The sequence below is a fragment of the Vespula pensylvanica genome, chromosome 12, assembly GCF_014466175.1.
Source record: "Vespula pensylvanica isolate Volc-1 chromosome 12, ASM1446617v1, whole genome shotgun sequence".
Classification (NCBI taxonomy): Eukaryota; Metazoa; Arthropoda; class Insecta; order Hymenoptera; family Vespidae; genus Vespula; species Vespula pensylvanica.
Genome location: NC_057696.1, coordinates 2235291 through 2255327, shown reverse-complemented (window position 1 = coordinate 2255327; position 20037 = coordinate 2235291). Strand labels below are relative to the sequence as shown.

The window sequence follows — 20037 nt, the reverse complement described above, 5'->3', positions numbered from 1 at the left end:
TATAATTATTTTACTATCCCCCATCACCTAATCTGTGTATATATATATATATATATATATATATATATATTATTATTATTAATAATATAATAATTAAATAACTCTATATATCTAGAGTTCTATTTCTACCTCGAGATTTTTTTCCTCTCGAGTAACAACGAGATATCTGGCCTTTGGAAACTTGTAATTCTACTCGCTGTGAGTGGGCACAGCTTGCACTCCTTGTCGAAACCTACGTATATACATAAATATCTTCATGTATGTACATTTCGATTGCATCAAAGTATTGGCAAATATTTCTTCAACGGTACATTATTATCAATCGTTGTTGTATTATCAATCATTATTAACAATTGTTAACATTTAATACGTTCATTTTTTATTTGATTCGTATATAAAAAAAGAAAAATCATGAAAAGACAAATCAAACACTTGGAAAAAAAATTGTGAAAAATTCAAAGCATTATTGTCAAACTTATTGTCAAACTATATATATAAATATATATATATATATATTTATACACACATTATAATACTTTAATCCTTATTATTATAGTACTTTATTATTATAGTACTTTGATTCCGAATATCGGTCAAATAATTTTATGACTTCAATTTCCTTTACTTTGATTTATAAATAAAATATTAAACGAAGGTACAAAAAATATATATAAAAAAGTAAAACACAATCTTTCTAAATTATCAATTATAAATTATAAAATTCTATCCATATTATATATACCATCTCGAAAACAGAGAAACGATTATTCCTAATCAATTAACATCTTCGTCGAGCTGGTTAAAATTGATATTGTGATTTTATTAAAAAAAAAAAAAAAAAAAAAAAAGAGAAAAAATAGTAAATCATGAAGTCATATTATTCATAGCAAAGCAACAAAGAAAGCAACGACGATGGTAGTACTCGTTATCCAGTGATAAATCAAGAACGATAAATCAAAAAGTAACATGACGTTAATGGCACTACCATATTATCAGTCCGATCGAAATCTTGTCAGGAGCGTGTTAACCGATCGGCACGTGCCGGGATTACTGAGGGATCTATATAATACGATCTATACGATCTATAAGAAAACGGCCTTCGCACATGTTGCATATATACGCTCAACGTACAAGGAACTTACTTTTCCTCACATCAATGAACGTAAACTAATCAAATAAGATCATTTGATAAGAGGCAATTCAAAGACAACTAAAAAACTTGTTTAGAACGGTATTATTCGAGTAACCTTGAAAATGATTTCCTTGCGATGAGAGAACTCGTTCGATATACAGTTATTAAGATTGAATTATTGATAACTAGATTATTTATAACACTTTTATGTATACATGTGTGTGCGTGCATGTATGTGCATATATATATATATATATATATATATATATATATATAATATATTTAATAGCACCATACGTATAAAAGATTGGATAGTTGATCGCTCGAAATGTAATATATGATAATATAATATAAATGATAAAATAAAGAAGCAAGAATGATAGTCAGACAGACAGACAGACAGACAGACAGACAGACAGATAAACAGACAGAGAGAGAGAGAGAGACAAAGAGAGATCTATGAATCGAAGAAATATATTACTCGTTCGTCCGAATAAATAATAAGAGGTAGTTGAAAATCGTTGAAATCAGTCGAAACGAAGAGCATATATAATTTCTTCTTCATCTTCTTCTTAAGATTAGTCTTGATACGAGGTAGATAAAATAGTCGAATATTATCTCGAGGTAGACTTTCAAAAGATACGCGAACGGAGCATACTCTTTTAAATTGATTGCAGTCGAATGAACATGATCAAAGAAATAAAGAAAGAAGAAAAAAAAAAAAAAAGGAAAAGAGAAAAAAAAATAAAAAAAATCCTTTCAATAATAATTGTGTCCGTTATTCCATGAGCCTTGATTCCAAGCACCATTATTATTCCAGGATGGATCGTAGGCACCGGATGAAACTGGATCAGCTGGTCCAGCTGGTACACGTTGTGCTTCCGCATTGTAAAGAGAGAAATGTACCGATTTCGCTTGTTGAACCTCGGGTGTGTCTACTACGCGTCCATCAGGTCCCAATGGTGCAGGTGGTCCACTATTAAGAAAAGAATGGTGTGGATGAAACGACGTTGAGAGTTGTTTGTAAAAAATAAAATCAGATTAATCGCTCTTCTAACTGATTAAAAGAGAACCTGTAATGCGGTGCGTAACCAGCAGGTCCCGCATGAGATGGATATGGTCCGGATACAGGACCAGGTCCTTTCGGTGCACGTGCATTTGCCTCGGCCAAAGCCGACAAATGTGCGGCTTTTAATTGAGCTACTTCAGGAGTGTCTACGACACGACCATCGGGACCAAGTGGAGCCGGTGCAGCATGGCCACCATAACCAGCATGTGGTCCATACCATTGTGGAGCACCAAGGACCACGCTCATCATTCCAGATAATATTACCTAAACGTATCGATTAATTTTGATAAAAAATAACTTCTTCTTCTTTTTTTTTTTCTTTTCTTTTCTTTTCTTTTTTTCTATTCTTTTTCCTATAAAATCGTTAAATATAATCTACTCACAATATACTGGATCATCGTTCCCCAAACGTATAGATTACGTTCAACTATGATAACGTTCTAAGAAGCAACGATCTCACTGTCACGTCCGATTCAAACGAAGTCGAGAACTGCATTACAAGTTTCACTGACGTAGATCGTCGAATTTATAGGAGTAGTGACTCCATTGGCACTCGATCATGCCCCACCTTTGTACTACACTCACCACCAAGACAGGGCGTAACCACACCCAAGAAAATGCTCTCTTTAAGGCTACAACGTGTCCTGTAACATTTACCAAGCGTTAACAATGACATCGCTTTGAGTAACCTCGCCACGCCAATATAACATACTCGCCATTTCCGTGAGCGAGTTATGCGAACGATACCAGCCAACAACGTTCGTGGGTCATGTTCAAACGATCTATGGATCTAAGATTTATCGATCTATGTATATCTTAGGATGATATATAATGAATGATGGAGATGAATCACATACATTCTTCAATTTCTTATCGTAATAGAATTCTTCTTCTTTTTCTTCTTAAAAAAAAAAAAAAAGGAACAGAAAAGAATCAAATAAAGAAAAAAAAAAATATTAGGATTGCATCATATGATTTATACGAGACTTCGAATTCACAACCCACGCGATGATGTCGTAAATAGTTGTCGTAAATAATTGTTTTATCATAATGCGTGACAATCATTCGTCAATCTGTGGTTCACCATCAATACACGTGATCGTTTCACAGACGAAAGGTTCTTGCGAACCTTTGATAATCCAAGATCCGTGAGTGTACGTACCCGATCATGCGAGAACGAGAGATATACTCTCTCTCTCTCTCTCTCTCTCTCTCTCTCTCTCTTTTTTTCACTATTTCTTTTTTTTCTATGGCTCCTCTAATGGAAAACAATTGGATTGCCCTCGCTATAAAATAAATTTCTCGAGAAGAATTACACCTTACGACCCGGACCGCAATTTTTTTGTTACGCCTGAACGATAACTATTTGGAAATTTCTATTATACTAATAATTTTGTAATATCGTTTGAAATATTTGGTTGAAATAATTTTGTTGAAATAATTAATTCACATCTTTCCTTCACCATTAATTAATGCTGCCTTCGTTATCAACATCTCGATCTTGCTGCCATCTGACGAAGTTTTAATATAATTGCTACGAACATTGAAACTATATTATCAATAAATTAAATCAAAATGAATGAATATGTAAAATATAGTTTTTTTTTTCTTTTTTTTTTTTTTTTTTCTTATTTTGACAAGTACAGATAAAAGCATTTTCTTTCGTAACGAGTAAGCTTAAATAAATCATAGTTTCGATTATTTAAAAATTATTGAAACAATTTGAAACGTACGCGATATATAACAAATTAATGTTTAAACAATATTACATTCATTTCAATATTTCATAGCTCGAGACACGCATTAAATATAAAATGAAATGAAATTAATATATAGAGTTAAAATTCGACCACGCGGTTATAACTCGTTTACTTCAACAAAAACAAACAATTCACTGACTTTGACTATTATCTAAATCAGTTTTGTTTTATATTCCGACGAGTAAACACCGAAGAGCTCTTTATCTAAACGAATAAGTTTCAGGAAATTATACTTTCGATTATTTCGAAATTATTTAAACAATTTGGATGGTATGCAATCTAATATTAACAAAAATAGACTCCATCATCTTGGAACAGGATGTTCATCGTGCAACAACGAAGACTTAAAATAAGTATATTTTTATATTAAACATTCGATAAATAATTTCTACAATTTTCTTTTATTTGAACAACGATAATTATAATTGTTCTTTTATTTGTCTGTTTCAGAACATCATTGCAATCGTGTCCGCGAAGCAATGATGAAATCGAGTGTTTCTATCGCTGAAATAAAAACCAAAAACTCGTCAAATAAAAGTAGTGTTTTTTCATTCGCGTTTCGCGAGTTAAACTACGAGTGAATTTGCATCGACTGCGTGCAATGCAATCATTAGAATCAATGTTTGTTCGCAAAGTTTTTACTTTTTTAACAGTCGCATAGACTGTATTTACAAAAGATAATAGAATTTCACGAAGTAAATTCAGTGACCGGTCCGTTAATAAATAACTATCGCGAAATAGAATCAGTGCATCGCTGAAAAGAACTTCGACCAACTATCTCATTTTCAACCAGCTATAAATCATTCACCCTCAATTTCAACCTAAATCGTGGACGAGTGTTTTGGAGCCATCGTAGAACTTCTTAAATAGTAAGTAAATTTTTAATTATCTTCGATCGATCAAAACTTTCTAGTATTAATATTTTCGAATATTTATTAAACATTTAATCACTTTGGAATGATAAAAAACGTTCCAATATAATTATTGCTTTTAAAAAAGTCGAGTAGAATCTTTGCTGAAAAATAAAGACTTATAGAAACACAAATTTATAGGACCTAGAATAAAATTAATTAATGTTTAGATTAGAATTTTCAGTAATTAATATACTCTATTAATATACTCTCTCTCTCTCTCTCTCTCCCTCTCTATACTTTTTCAATTTTTCGAAACAAAATTTTGTTTCAAAATTGTATTAAACCCATTAGTTTTCTTCCACGTTTTGGAATAAGAGACGATTTTAGTTCTATGGTACTAATGATAGTTATCGAATGAATATGTATATATATATATACACATATATATAGTATGTATTTATATATAAGTGTATACACACACACACACACATACACACAAAGTATATATATAAATAATATATGTTTTAGTATACTTATATATATAATGTGTATATGTGATATGCATATTCTATATATATTAGAAATAATATCTAGCCTTATATGTATATTATTTTCAAATTCGATCAAAATTTCTTAAAAATAAACTTCTAAGATTCTTCTTCTCCTCTTCTTTCTTGAAATAAACTTCTAAGATATTAGAAATTCGTCGGCAGGAAAGTCTTCGCAATCGGTGAGAAAATTTCTAAGCTATTATCTATAATCCTAAAGCTATATTTCTTAATTCTATCCCTAAATAATGCTATATTTCCTTCTATCGCTTTCTTTCTTCCTATTAAAAAATTCGCTTTATATATATTATATATATATATATATATATATATATATATATATATATATATATATATATATATATATATATATATATATATATATATATATATATATATATATACGCTGTATACGAAAAGTAGCAGTAGAAATTACGTAATAATCGCTATCGAATATGTTTAAGTCGACAGATTAATTTAATATAATAAATAAAAAAAAATCAAATAAAATTCTAAAATATTATCAATGTAGAATAAAATCAAATATGTTTGTTATAATGTTCTAAGTATTCAATATACAAATGATTACATATATACATATATATATATATATATATATATATATATATATACACGTATCTATATATATTGAAATCTAATATGATATTAAATAAAATTAATAAATGATTAAATCAAACTTATAAAATATTATATATAATATAAACGAGAAACTAGAAGACGAACGAAAATTAAGAAAGCAGGAGCAAGTCTGAACACGTCTGGCAAGCTCTTTGTATAAATGAAAACTGCGTACTCTGTAACGCGTTGGTAAGGACGAATAAAGGGAAGTTGTTCCAAGGCCGAGCTCTGATTGTTTACATCTGTTTTTGTTGCTTCTTCCTAACGTGAGTTCTTCGAATAATACAACGTGTATAATACAGAAATACAAACATACACACGTATACACATATAATAATATTTTCTAACCTTCGACTACTTTTTGTTTCACTATTTATCAGAAATTAGAAATTCGTCGGCGAGTAACGTCGTAGCAATCGGTAAGAAAATTTTATCTATAATATTTTAATACTCTATTTCTCTTTCTCTCTTTTTTTTTTTTTTATTAAATAATTCGTTTTATATATTTAAAAAGAGGACTTACGTGTAACGTCGTAGAATGATCACGTTAATATTACTTCTGATATTACTCGTACTGTGTATTTCCTCAATTTGTACGACTTCTTGGAAAACTGGAAAATATTAAGAAGATCGTAAGTAGAGTAAAACAATTATGTATGTATGTATAAGTTTGTAGAACGTATCGATATGTATATGTGTCCATACGAGAGATATCTATATATATATATATATATACATATATGTATATGTGTGTACATACGTGAATACGTAGGTATATGAAAATCTTATATAAGACGAAATACAATCTAATACGATTGATTAATCAAAGATTATTAATTAGAGCATCGTTAATAGACGAGAAAAGTATCGATATCGCGAAAAATATAAGTAGAAAATTTGAAATAAAAAGCATCCCCGAGAACATCGAAACGCCCATTTTATTTTCGCGGATATCTTTTATACGAGACAATATCAGGACTTGCGAACGTTCGCACGTAGAAATCGCGTTTATGGCAATCGATTGATATATATAAAATAAGGATATAGGTTAGAAAAAGTATATTAATTACCTGTAATTAACGAGAGGACGAAGCTCTGCTGCAATTGATATCAAATTCAAAAAAAATCAAAATGGCGGTACCACCAGCAGGAAAGGGAATTACGTGATCCTCGCGCATGCGCAGAACGTCACCTGTACAATGGCAGTCCCTCCCCCCTCCCAATGAAATTTTTAATTTTTCGATCTATTATTTCGAAAATATCGAAATATTAAAAATATTATATACGAGCTTAAAAACTATCTAAACGAATACCTCGTTGGTTCAAACTATGAAAATGAATCATTTCAACTCTATATCTATAGAAATAAAACTCAAGAACATAAAAAAAAAGGTTGTAAATATATATATATATATAATATATACGCACGTACAATTATTTTTCACGCGAGTATCTCTTATTATCGACGTTTGTCACGACTCGTTAATAAGGTCGATGGAAAATAATTTATTTGAAAATCGATTGGTATATATGGAAGATTCTTTTTGTTGAAAAATATATGCTGATTACTTGTAATTAATCTAACAAGGTTCATTACGATTCTAACAACACATACGTATTCGATGTACGAAAGCGTTCATTGGTTGCATCGAAGAGAGCGGGAATTTTGGATACACATGAGTCTGGATTACATCATCTTGCTTACGTTACATATCATGTAATTGTATATATGAATCAATTCATTGATTTTTATTAATAAGTAAAAAATAGTTACCTATATAAAATTTAAGAGACAAAAATAGATCGATATTATATTAATCGAAAGCGTGAAATTAGATTTTTTAATAGAAATTCGATTTTCTTGTTTGGTAATTCAAATTGTTTATACTTACATGTATACATACCATACATACATACTAAAGATTACAAATTAGAAATTATTTATAGATTTATTATCTAAGCAAAATAATTTACATGTTATTATATATTCGTGCAAAGTCCATGAGGTGATCGAGACACTACCTAGTAGTAAATTCTGTAAGTTTTCCTCATTTATGTAGTGAACGTGCGTACAAAGTAAATTCATGGTTTGTATAACAGAAAAATAAATATGTTTGGTGGCACGTCGAGAGAAATTACTAAAAGTTTAATCGTGAAATTTGGTGAGAAGTAATATCCAATATTATTAAAAGAAAAAGATGGTAGATAATGTCAATACATAATTTTCATTAATTTCCAAATTCTTTTGCTAAATGAAACAATTATTTTTCAGGTGGTCAGAATAATATTTTAAATACATGTTGGAAAAGATTTCAAACTAATTTACCTCGTCAAGAAAATGTGAAAAAAATTCTTTATCAAAAATATGGACAACCAACGTTTATGTCTCATCCACATCTTTTGAAAGATGGAGAGGTTACACCTGGTATACATCGTGACGAGTTTAAATTGAGGAGATTAAAATTAGTAGAAAATATTAAGCTAAATTCTGATAAGACAGACCAATATAAATCACAATTTATAATTATACCATCATCTTCTAAAGTATATATGTCAGACAAAATCCCATATGTATTTCGTCAGAACACAGATTTTTTATATTTTTGTGGTTGCCAAGAACCTAATACAATATTAGTAATTACATCCATAGGAGATACTGTTACATCTATTTTATTTATGAATCAAAAAGATCAACATTCAGAATTATGGGAAGGACCAAAAACTGGTGTAGAAGCTGCCCCTAATTTATTTGGAGTTAATAAAGCACTTCCTGTGACAGAATTTGAGAGATTTTTTTTTTCTTTTATTAATGAATATAAAAATAGTATAATTTGGTACGATGATAACAATGTATTACAGACCAATCTCCATACAAAGTTAAATGAATTAATAAGAACAAATAATATCCAAAAGTTCACTAATCCAAGAAACCTATTTCATAAAGTTCGTTCCATTAAATCGCAAAGTGAAATCAATTTGATGCAAAAAAGTTGCGATGTCGCTTCCATGGCAATAAAAAAAACTATGCAAGTTTCCAAGCCAGGGATGAGTGAACATCAATTATTTGCAATAGTTGATTATGAATGTCGTATGAATGGTGCAGAATTCTTAGCTTATCCACCTGTTGTAGCTGCAGGAAACAATGCAAATATTATTCATTATATTTCTAATAATCAAATTATTCAACATGAAGATATGGTATTAATGGATGCAGGTGCATAAATATAAAAAAAATTCTATGTTCTTTCAGTACTTTACTTCTGATTTAATATTTATTATAGGTTGTCAATATAATGGTTATACATCTGACATTACAAGAACATGGCCTGCTAATGGTAAATTCATACCAGAACAAAGAATTCTATATGAAACAGTATTAGATATACAGAAGGAGTTATTAGAAAAAGTCAAAGAAATGCCAACATTAGATCAATTATTTCACTCCATGTGTTCACTCTTGGGTAAAAGATTACAAGAAGTAGGATTAATACCAAAAAGTTTATCTGGAGATAAATTAATATCAGCTGCATTTAGTTATTGTCCGCATCATGTAAGCCATTATTTAGGAATGGATGTACATGATACTGCCAAAATTTCTGCTAATATCCCATTACAACCTGGAATGATTATAACTATTGAACCTGGTAAGTAATCTTATAATAGATATATATTTTTCTATACAATTTAATGGATATATGTTTGCAGGTATATATGTTAATCCTAAAAATCCTTTAGCACCATCAAATTTTCATGGCTTAGGAGTACGAGTTGAGGATGATGTTTTAATAAAAGAAAATGGTCCTTTAGTATTATCAAGAAATTGTCCAAAAGAAATTGCTGAAATAGAAGCTATTGCAAGTGAGAATCAATCTTGTTCAAAATCCACTTAATAGTGTCAAATCTGTTAAAATGTCTTAGTACGTAAACAAATGTATGAAAAACTTTAATGGAAGAATATATATTACCCATTTCATTTTAATTAACACTCATTAATAACACAGGATGTTACTGTTTAAACAAAATCAACTTTTAATTATACGTGTATATATAAATTATACATATGTATATATATAAAAATTGATAATATTTGTATTAAACATTATTACAATTTTTATAAATACAAATCAACTGTTCTATTCAAAAATTTGTTTCAACGGAAACAAATGAATATTGTAAACTTGTATCCAGTACAACATCATCAAAAGTAATAATAGTAATGTATATGCAACAAGTGCTAACATGAACATGTATATATAATAGCAAAAGTCAATAATATTTTATTGCATACAAATTACTAAAATAGAAAAATAACATTCTATTATGTATCTTATAGATCAAAGATCAGTAAGTATGTTTTATAGTATTTTAGAGTATTGTTATACTAAAGTAACTAAATGAAAATGTTTGGAATTATTCTTTCCTAAATCATTTAAATGCATTCATATTCTTTTACAGAAGTAACCCAAAAAGATCGTTTAATCTCTTTGAACTTTCATTGATAAAAAAAAGAGATGAAAGTTTTAAAGTGTGATATATCTAAGACCCCGCAACTTCTTGTCTGCTTCTTTCAAATTAATAAAATTATTAAGCTGATTTACACGCAATTTGGACCAAATCATATGATCGTGAAGTGCATGTATTTGGGCTGCAGCAAGTGCAGCACTTTCTGGATATGCAACAGTTGTGCAACCAATTCCTGCAAACATGATTAAAAGAAAAAAAGCATTAATTAATTACATATTCTATAATGTTTTCTAACTTTGTATATATTAATGCACAGTATTCATTAAGTTACATTTACGTATTCTATAATCTCCATTTGATAAGCAAATTTCGCAATCCCTGTACGTCAACGACGTATTTATATATATATATATATATATATATATATATATATATATTTTTTTTTTTAAACGTTTATATATAATTTACATAGAAATTATAAGTTCATAAGAAATATATGTACATACCTGAAGGTACATTTATAGATGACCATATGTCTTGTGTAATGTTTTCTGGTTTAAAAGGCGGACAATTAATAACTGGAAAAGCAGTATTTCCAGACAATACTGGACCTAATCCATTACTCCTCCCTGCTACAGTAATGAACACCACCTACATGAAATAAAAAGAACTTCTGATATCTAGGAAGTAAACAATATACATAAATCACTATCATTTTTTTATCATGTTTTTGTATTATCCATGAGTAAAAGCCATTAATACCGCCTTAGGTCATTGTAAATCTATATATATTATTCGTATTCACGATCAAATACTGCTAGCAGACATTAGCTACGATAATAATATCACAATAAGAATTATATAAATTGTAATTATTTTCCGAACGATTCATGAAAATATCGATTCGTCATAAAAGTTTTTTTATATAAATTACGGATGAATTGTCGTTAAAATTTATCACACAGATATACAGCCAAAAATATCTACAATATTTATTTTGTCATTTAATTGATGGCAATTGCTTAATCGATAAATGAAATTACTTTCGAAATTATTAACAAGAATGATAAAATATAAACAACTCAAGATTTTAATCGAATTATAAATAATTATTTTTTCGGTTTATCGTTCGAACGATCATATGTAAATAGACCTGAAGATTGATCAATAGTGATATATATATAATTTTATATTTCAATACCTTTTTTCCACTACCTTCATATTCAGCAAGAATACGCAGAGTTTCTTGAGTACCTTTATGTGCACTACACACTCTAAGTTCTACTATTAAACCTAATTTCTTTGCATGGTTTGCTATTTTTTCACAATGTTCTTTGTCAGATAAAGAACCCATTAAAATAACAATTAATGATGTTGGAGGTGGAATGAGATATTCCAATTGATCTGCCACCCATTTGAAATTGCGTTTAACGGTATCCAAATCGGCTTGAGTAACAGAAACTAAATTTCTATATACCTGCATAAATATATATATATATATATATATATATATATATATATACATAAAAATTTGAAGATCATAAATATATACTTTGTATTTATTAAAATTATAAGGAAAAGTATTTTTATTACTTGCTTATCTTTCATCAATCGTTTATCACCAGATGGCCATAATCTCCAGGAATCGCTATCGATAACATCAGAAACTACAATTTTACCAGATATATCTACACCAAATTCTATTTTCATATCTATAAGAGCGCAATCTCGTGTAGCCCAAGCTCTTTCAAGAACTTCGAAAACAGTCAATGTAATACGGTGCATAATATCAATCTCATCTTTGCCAATTTTAACTCCATTTAATTGGAAATTAGCAGAAATTATTTGTTCTTCTGACCATTGAGGATCATGGTTAGCATCATCCTTATAAAATGTTTCTTGCAATGGTGGATTAAACCTATATCCTTCTACTACTCCTATTGAAAATAAAATCTTTTGTTTTTTTAAATGATTTTTTTTTTTTTTTTTTTTTTTTTTTCTATATAAATGAAATAATTTTATCAAAAGAAATATTTACCTGAATATCTTTTTAAGAAACTACCGGTGGCTAATCTTCTTATAACCCATTCAATAGGTATCATCTCACATTTTTGCGCTATAAAAGCTGTGTCACTAACAAGCTTAATGAAAGCTGTATTTATACCAGCTTGATTCAGTAACTGAAAAACTTTAGCTGTTGTATTTGTACTAATAGCAGCTTTGCCTTCTAATTCATGAGACTTTACACCATCTCCTGCCGTAATGCGATCCTTACTTTGAATGAAACATAATTCTTTATCATGCATAACCTCATAGACTATTTTGGTCTTACCCTCGATGATCAATTTACCAGGTTTATAATCTGTAAAATTATATATAAGAAAATGAATTCTTTATTCATTGCTCATAAAAATAAACAGTTGATTATTGCTACAATTCTCTTCTCTATAACAAGAAGATAAAATTGACATTATCGATCGAAAATCATTGAAATCGTTCACGATTTATAAACGATCAATTGGCCGATTAAGATCAAGAAAGGAATCTATTGATTAGAATACTACGAACGATTTTTCAAATAGATCATTCGATCGGTATGAATATAAAAAATAAAACATTGGAATACAACACGTGTTAATACGTGTTAATGTGTGTGTACAATATATGTTAATACAACGTGTTTTTATACAAATGTGCTCTAATAAATATAAATAAAAAGACAAAGGAAAAACAAAATAAATAATAATGACGACTCACCAGTCATGTTAGCGATCTACTCTGTACTATACACTAACATACGAATGTCTACCAATCTTTCGATTGTGATGCTTAAAAACATCGTCGGGACTATCTCCCCCACTACAAGCTTAGAATCTACATAACATAATCTAACACGATATACAGATTTATTATACATAACAATATATGCAATACAAAACAAGATTTTTTTTTTCTCGATAAATACATTTCTTTTTATATTACACAATTATATCGAGGATTTATATAATCGATATAAAGCGATCGATAGTTATCGAATTGCAAGAATTACATTATAAAAAAATATTTCTAAATATAATGAAATATGATTAATAATAACACGATATTTGAATTGTTCTAAATAATAACGCGGCAATATGAAATTCAAAATGGCCGCTTCCTACTTCAGGGATCATTAAGTTCAATAGGTAATTAAGATAAAGTTTTTAAAATACGATATAAAAGAGGATTACTATCTCAATAATCACAAGTTACTAGTTTGATAATAACAATTATGAAATTCACATAATCTATTTAATGGAAAACTTTTAATCAACCATGTTGAAAAAACATTATACAACAAAAGATATCCATAATAATAATGAACCATATAAATATTTAAAAGAGAATAATAAAATCGGTTGAAATAATTCGAGATTAGATAAATTATATTTCCAAATGTAAAAAAAAAAAAAAAAAAAGAGAAAGAAAAAAGAAAAGAGGAAAATAACTGTCGATAATAATATTGTCAAACTGAATATGAATCACGACAATTTAAACGATTATCAATTCGAATAAGTTTGGTTGATATAATGAAAAAAATAAATAAATAAATAAAAATAATAATAATAATAATAATAATAATAATAATAATAATAACGTAATGTGAGTGAACAGAGTAAGTAATTTTCGTAGGAAGAGTTTTTTGTTTAAAAATTTAGAACGACCTTGAACCGAGATTACGTGAATCACGTGCGTTAATAATATGAGTCAATATTTTTCGTATTGAGTAAGAGAAAAAGAGAGAAAGAGAGAAGAAAGCGTGCGTACGTATACATGAAAAAAAAAAAAAAAGAGAGATAAAAAAAGAGAAGAAAGAAAAAAAAAATATATGTAATTTATGAAGATAAGGGTAGAGAAAGAGAGTACATAAAAGAAAGGAACTATGGTAAAATGCTTATGGCAAGCTTTTTTTGGGGTAAATTGTATCCGGAAGCGAACCAACCGGTTTCATGGCGTGATCGTTTTCGTCTTCTTCATTTCTTCGTCTTTCTCTTTGTCTCTCTCACTGTCTCTATCTATCTCTCTTTTTCTCTTTCTCTCTCTCTCTCTCTCTCTCTCTCTCTCTCTCTCTCTCTCTCTCTGTCGAGATCTATCTATCTATCTCTCTTGCGAAGAAGTCCTGAATGCGCGTAGACGTGCGTACGTAACATATAGTATATGAATGTGTTCGTGCATGTGTACGTTGTGTGGTGGGCCAGAAAATAAAAGATAATTGTAAAAGAAGGAGGTAGTACGAGTAAGGAACAAAAAGTAAGTTTCCATTGGTCACTAGCTCATTTGTCGTTTGGAACGCGAGCAGCACGTTCTGTTGTATCGATCAATATAGTACAATCGATTATTACGCGAGAATCGTAAGAGTTCCTATATTATAAACGTGTAAGATAAAGACAAAAATTACGAATTTTGTGTGTTATAACATATATATATATATATATATATATGCGTATATATTTTTATTCTTCGTATTTTTCGTTTTCTTATTTTTTTTCGTCTTCTTTTTATATACATATACATATATTTAAAAGCGCAGAAGAGAGGAAACCTAATATACGACGCACGTGGTGGTATGTATTTACATATCTATATATATATATATATATATATATATATATATATATATATGTTGTGTGTATATATATATATATGATACATGCGAGTAACGAACCATGCACGCGACAAAGATACTGACGAAAGATCAATGGTTACGATCATGTCCCTTTGTGATTTCTCATAACTTAAAGAGATTGAATTTTAAATTAATATCGAAGTAAATGTCCTTCGATCGTAGAGTTATACAACCTATTACTTTTCACTTAGATTTAACCTTCGTATTTATGTATTGAGCTTTTTATATATAATATGTGATATATATATATATAAGTAAAATGAACGATCAACAAGTGACTAGAATTTAATTAACGTGCGAACGATCGTGAGAGAAATGACACGCAATCGTACGTATGTATAAATCAATATTTATTATCTCCTTGATTTTTTTCGAAGATTATTTTTTCTTTCTTCTTATCTTTTTTGCTACTTTATTCCTTGCTATGTATTAATTTTTTGTAAAGAAAAATTTTTTTTCATCATATTTAATGTGTAATATTAATGTTATATTTTTATTAAAACAAACGCGGTGAACGTGTGCGTGTATATATATGTATATATGTATGTGTATATATATATATATTTTGTAGATATATATATGTATATATATATATGTATATATATATATATATATATAGAGAGAGAGAGAGGTTCCTTCTTTGAATTTGATCTTTATAAATAAATGAATATTTTTTTAAGATTACATTTAGATCTCATTAAATTTTTATATTATCTTTAAATTTAGTTATATACGTAGTCAATAAATATCCTGAAGAAATATAAATACTTTTCTTAGATGAGAATATTACAGTTGAATGATGAAATTAATTGCGAAATGCTGATTATCAAAGAATACTGAAAACATGACTCTGGTATTCATTGAAAAAAGTAAAATTCTTATCTAACCCCTTGGGGTCGATAGTTTATAGGGGCATTGACAATAATCTGAAAAAAGACTATAGGGGGTCCAGAATGCATGTCCAAAGATGATATTAATTTTTTTCTTCATATTTCTTACAATGTATATCAACACTTGCTAAACTCGTAAACATATTGCTATGTGAAATTTATAACAAATAGAAAGAGAATATTATTATGATAATATAAATTTCTACATGATACATTTAAATGTAAATAAAAAATTTGTTATGTTGATAATATCTAACTTTTAAGTTTATATAAATTAATGTGCGATGTGTAAGAATCAAAACTTGAATCAATCTTTGAATTTTGTTTGTTATAGATGAATATAAGAATGTCTCATGATACACAAAGTGATAGTTGTTCTCGTGCAATATCATGTCTTTCAATAAATGATGTACCAAAAATGCTCACTTCTAAAGACGAAGCTAAAAATAAAGAAACCTCTGGACTCACGCATGAGTGTGGTGTTTTTGGGTGTATTGCTGCTGGAGATTGGCCATCACAAATTGATGTAAGCCAAGTAATATGTCTCGGTAAGTTAACTAAAAGAATTTTAAATATTAAATGAAGTTGAATGATACTATGATATTTTTTTAATAGGTTTAATTGCTCTACAACATAGAGGTCAAGAAAGTGCTGGTATTGTTACGAGTCAGGGTATCTGTTCAAAATCATTCTGTGTTCACAAGGGTATGGGAATGATTAATAACATCTTCAATGATGAAAGCATGAAGAAACTTAAAGGCAACTTAGGAATAGGTCATACTAGATATAGTACTAGTGCAGCTAGCGAAGAAGTCAATTGCCAACCTTTTGTAGTTCATACAGCACATGGTGCCTTAGCAGTTGCTCATAATGGAGAACTTGTAAATACGGAATCACTAAGGAAAATGGTAACATAAATCAAATATAAGAACTCTTATTTCCTCTATCTTTAATTTTCATCTTGTAAATTTTGCCTGTTTGAATTAGGTATTAGGCCGTGGGGTTGGCCTTTCAACTTATTCAGATTCTGAATTGATAACACAAGCTTTATGTTTGAATCCCCCGGAAGGAGAAGTTAATGGTCCAGATTGGCCAGCACGTATCAAGCATCTCATGCAATTAGCACCATTATCTTATTCCTTAGTGATCATGCAAAGAGATAAAATTTATGGTGTTAGAGACCCATATGGAAATAGACCTTTGTGTTTGGGAAAAATAGTTCCCATTGGCAAGCTCGGTATGTTACATATATTATAGAAAACATTTGTAAAACAATATATAACATAAACTATGATATAATAAAAAATATATATATTAAAAAAAATTAATTACTAAATTTTTTATTTTAAAAATTTAGCAGGTGACGATTCAGACGATGACGACGAAGCCGAAGGTTGGGTAATCTCGTCAGAATCTTGTGGTTTCTTAAGCATTGGTGCAAGATACGTTCGAGAAGTTTTCCCAGGTGAAATTGTAGAATTAACTCGCGAAGGTATTAAAACGATTGACATTGTAGAGAGACCAGATAATAAGCCACAAGCATTCTGCATATTTGAATATGTTTACTTTGCACGAAGTGACAGTATTTTTGAAGGTAACAATCATTGATGTTAATGTCTTTAATAAAATTTTTGCGATATAGTATTATTTTATAAATATAATTTTTTTTGATAGGACAAATGGTATATTCGGTTCGTATGCAATGTGGTCGTGTATTAGCAATAGAATCTCCAGTAGATGCAGACATAGTTAGTTCTGTACCAGAATCTGGTACAGCAGCAGCGCATGGTTATGCTAGACAGGTGAATTATATGACTAAATTATTATTATCGTATTAAAATGAATTGGAAATGTACAAAAAGAAATTGATATTAAACACATATATAATTTACATATTTTAGTCCCAAATACCGTTCGCCGAAGTATTATGCAAAAATAGATACGTTGGTAGAACATTCATTCAACCTAGTACACGATTAAGACAATTAGGAGTTGCTAAAAAATTTGGAGCTTTATCTGAAAATGTAAAGGGAAAGAAATTGATTCTCATTGATGATTCTATTGTCAGAGGAAACACAATTGGACCTATTATAAAATTACTACGGGATGCAGGAGCAAAAGAAGTAAAATATTTTTACTTTTATATATAAAAAAGAAAGATGATTTGGAAAACCATCCTTATTGTGTATTTTCTAATATAATATATGTGTCTATATACAATTCTATATCTATTTACAGGTTCATATCAAAGTAGCATCCCCTCCTTTAAAATATCCATGCTATATGGGAATAAACATTCCAACAAGGGAAGAGTTAATTGCGAATAAACTGGACAATGTAAAATTAGCCAAATATGTTGGTGCTGATAGTTTAACATACCTTTCTGTCGAAGGGCTTATTCAAGCTGTTAGACATGGTATGGATAATAAAGAAAGCAGTTATATTGGTCACTGCACTGCTTGTTTGACAGGAGAATATCCAGATGAACTACCTGGTGACTTAGATTGGTGAAGAACGTGAACGATTCATAGTTTCACAAAGAAGAAAGTGGATCCTCTTCTCCAATACAAACTTCAATCTATTTTTCCTAATTACCAGCAAGAATATTATATAATTTTTAAGTTTATTGGCTAGATTTATTGGCTATATATATTGATAAAATGTATATAGCCATTTTGTTATTCTAAGCTGGTCAGCTAGTTCAGTGCAGTATTTTATATTTAACAATATAGTTTAATTGTATTTATAATCTATATATAAAATAATTTTTCTTGGATGGAAAGATCAATCTCAACAGTAGATTTTATTATTTATTAAATTATCTGTTACTTATAATTATACCTTGTCACTGATTTATATTTGCTTTGACATATTCTTCTGCTACAGATTTTATTTTTTCTGATAACTCTTTCATTTTTGCCTCCCGTTTTAATAATTTTTTTTGCTTTTTATCAACAGTATCTTCTATAAGATCATTAATGATTTCCATTTTCGTTTCATCTGTATTAACGTTTGTATTATCTTGTCTTGTTGTCTGTAACGTTGTAGTATCTTTATCTGTTTCTACATTATCTGTAATATTTGAAGTATCTTCTACAATATTGACTAGATTATCCACTTCAGTGTTCATGACAGAATCTTCAGGAATTTTATCCAATGTTAAAAGTGTTGATTCTATATTAAGATCGTCATTTTGTATAGATTTATTTTCTACAATCGTTGATTTCTTTTTCTGTTTTTTTGTTGATTTATTTTTAACAATACGTTCTTTCTTCTTTCTAACTACTTTAATAGGTTTGCGTTTCTTATTATTTGCATCAGTACAAAGATTACTAGTTTTTGAAGTAGATGGTTTAGAATGGATTTGTTCTAATATATTAAGATTATCTTTTATAATTTCTTCGTTATATTCTTCTTGTGAAACTGTTTCGTTTGTAGAAAATTTGAATGCATCCACAATTGAATTGGTATTACTGTTGTCCAAGTTCTTCTCACTTTTTTGCTCTTCTTTATATTTGTACATAGCAAATGGATTGTCTTCATCAGATTCTGAATCTAATGCAATACCTTGCGATTTTTTTTCTTCTCGAATTTTTTGCTTTTCCAAATAGGCACATAAAGCATCTATTCTGTTATCTCTTATATCCTTCCAAAAGGAAAGAGCTATGAAATAAGATCAAAATTAAATAGTAAAATAAACTGCTTAGTAAAATCAGAATTATTAAAATAAATTTGATTCAAAATACCTTGTGATTGATACATAGGTGGAACACCAGCCTGTTTAATCGTATCTGTATTTGGAATACATTTACTATGTTCAGAGTCTCCAAGAACTTCAGTCCTTTGCTTGACAAACACCCTTTGCATTTTTAATACCTTTCTAGTCTTTCCAAAATATTTTAGAGTTGGAGTTTGATCGAATATAGGATCGTCGACAACAGGTTTGTCATCTTTTTCAAAGAACATGTAAGTTCCTACAACGTCCTCGTAGGAACCTTCATAAAACTAAGAAAAA

The 20037-nt window shown here is 28.9% G+C and overlaps 5 protein-coding genes across 12 annotated transcripts in view; 2 read left to right on the top strand and 3 right to left on the bottom strand.

Annotated features, from left to right (window-relative positions):
* Positions 1–1659: 1659 nt before the first annotated feature.
* LOC122633359 (cuticle protein 2-like) lies at positions 1660–2846 on the bottom strand. Its single transcript, XM_043821156.1, has 3 exons — positions 2585–2846; positions 2206–2465; positions 1660–2108 (listed from the first exon to the last, which is right to left on the bottom strand). The coding sequence occupies exons 1-3, from the start codon at positions 2597–2599 to the stop codon at positions 1892–1894; spliced, it is 492 nt and encodes a 163-aa protein (XP_043677091.1). The 5' UTR covers positions 2600–2846; the 3' UTR covers positions 1660–1891.
* A 5228-nt stretch (positions 2847–8074) lies between these two features.
* On the top strand, positions 8075–9981 carry LOC122633238 (xaa-Pro aminopeptidase 3). Of its 2 annotated transcripts, none has more exons than XM_043820918.1 (4): positions 8075–8203; positions 8275–9216; positions 9284–9646; positions 9708–9981. In XM_043820918.1, exons 2-4 carry the CDS (start codon positions 8385–8387, stop codon positions 9890–9892), a joined length of 1380 nt encoding a protein of 459 aa, XP_043676853.1. In that variant the 5' UTR covers positions 8075–8203; positions 8275–8384; the 3' UTR covers positions 9893–9981. The 2 variants fall into 2 exon arrangements, with proteins under 2 accessions (XP_043676853.1, XP_043676852.1); XM_043820917.1 differs by having other exon boundaries at positions 8083–8164.
* LOC122633239 (multifunctional protein ADE2) lies at positions 9237–18539 on the bottom strand. Of its 2 annotated transcripts, none has more exons than XM_043820920.1 (6): positions 18402–18539; positions 12505–12828; positions 12060–12403; positions 11668–11943; positions 10973–11117; positions 9237–10698 (listed from the first exon to the last, which is right to left on the bottom strand). In XM_043820920.1, the coding sequence occupies exons 2-6, from the start codon at positions 12770–12772 to the stop codon at positions 10523–10525; spliced, it is 1209 nt and encodes a 402-aa protein (XP_043676855.1). In that variant the 5' UTR covers positions 12773–12828; positions 18402–18539; the 3' UTR covers positions 9237–10522. The 2 variants fall into 2 exon arrangements, with proteins under 2 accessions (XP_043676855.1, XP_043676854.1); XM_043820919.1 differs by lacking the exon at positions 18402–18539 and adding an exon at positions 13224–13346.
* On the top strand, positions 14284–18816 carry LOC122633237 (amidophosphoribosyltransferase-like). 6 transcript variants are annotated; one of them, XM_043820914.1, is made up of 8 exons: positions 14284–14756; positions 16357–16570; positions 16638–16930; positions 17010–17259; positions 17380–17616; positions 17697–17824; positions 17924–18145; positions 18261–18816. In XM_043820914.1, exons 2-8 carry the CDS (start codon positions 16357–16359, stop codon positions 18531–18533), a joined length of 1617 nt encoding a protein of 538 aa, XP_043676849.1. In that variant the 5' UTR covers positions 14284–14756; the 3' UTR covers positions 18534–18816. The 6 variants fall into 6 exon arrangements, with proteins under 6 accessions (XP_043676849.1, XP_043676850.1, XP_043676848.1 ...); XM_043820915.1 differs by having other exon boundaries at positions 14284–14882; XM_043820913.1 differs by lacking the exon at positions 14284–14756 and adding an exon at positions 14922–15070.
* The window catches only part of LOC122633240, a 1868-nt gene continuing 294 nt past the window's right edge, over positions 18464–20037 (bottom strand). Inside the window, exons 2-4 of the mRNA XM_043820921.1 lie at positions 19769–20027; positions 18864–19685; positions 18464–18609 (exon numbers count right to left, since the gene is read on the bottom strand). Of these exons, the coding sequence (XP_043676856.1) occupies positions 18868–19685; positions 19769–20027 (1077 nt within the window). The 3' untranslated portion in view covers positions 18464–18609; positions 18864–18867. The remainder of the gene's footprint in view (positions 18610–18863; positions 19686–19768; positions 20028–20037) is intronic.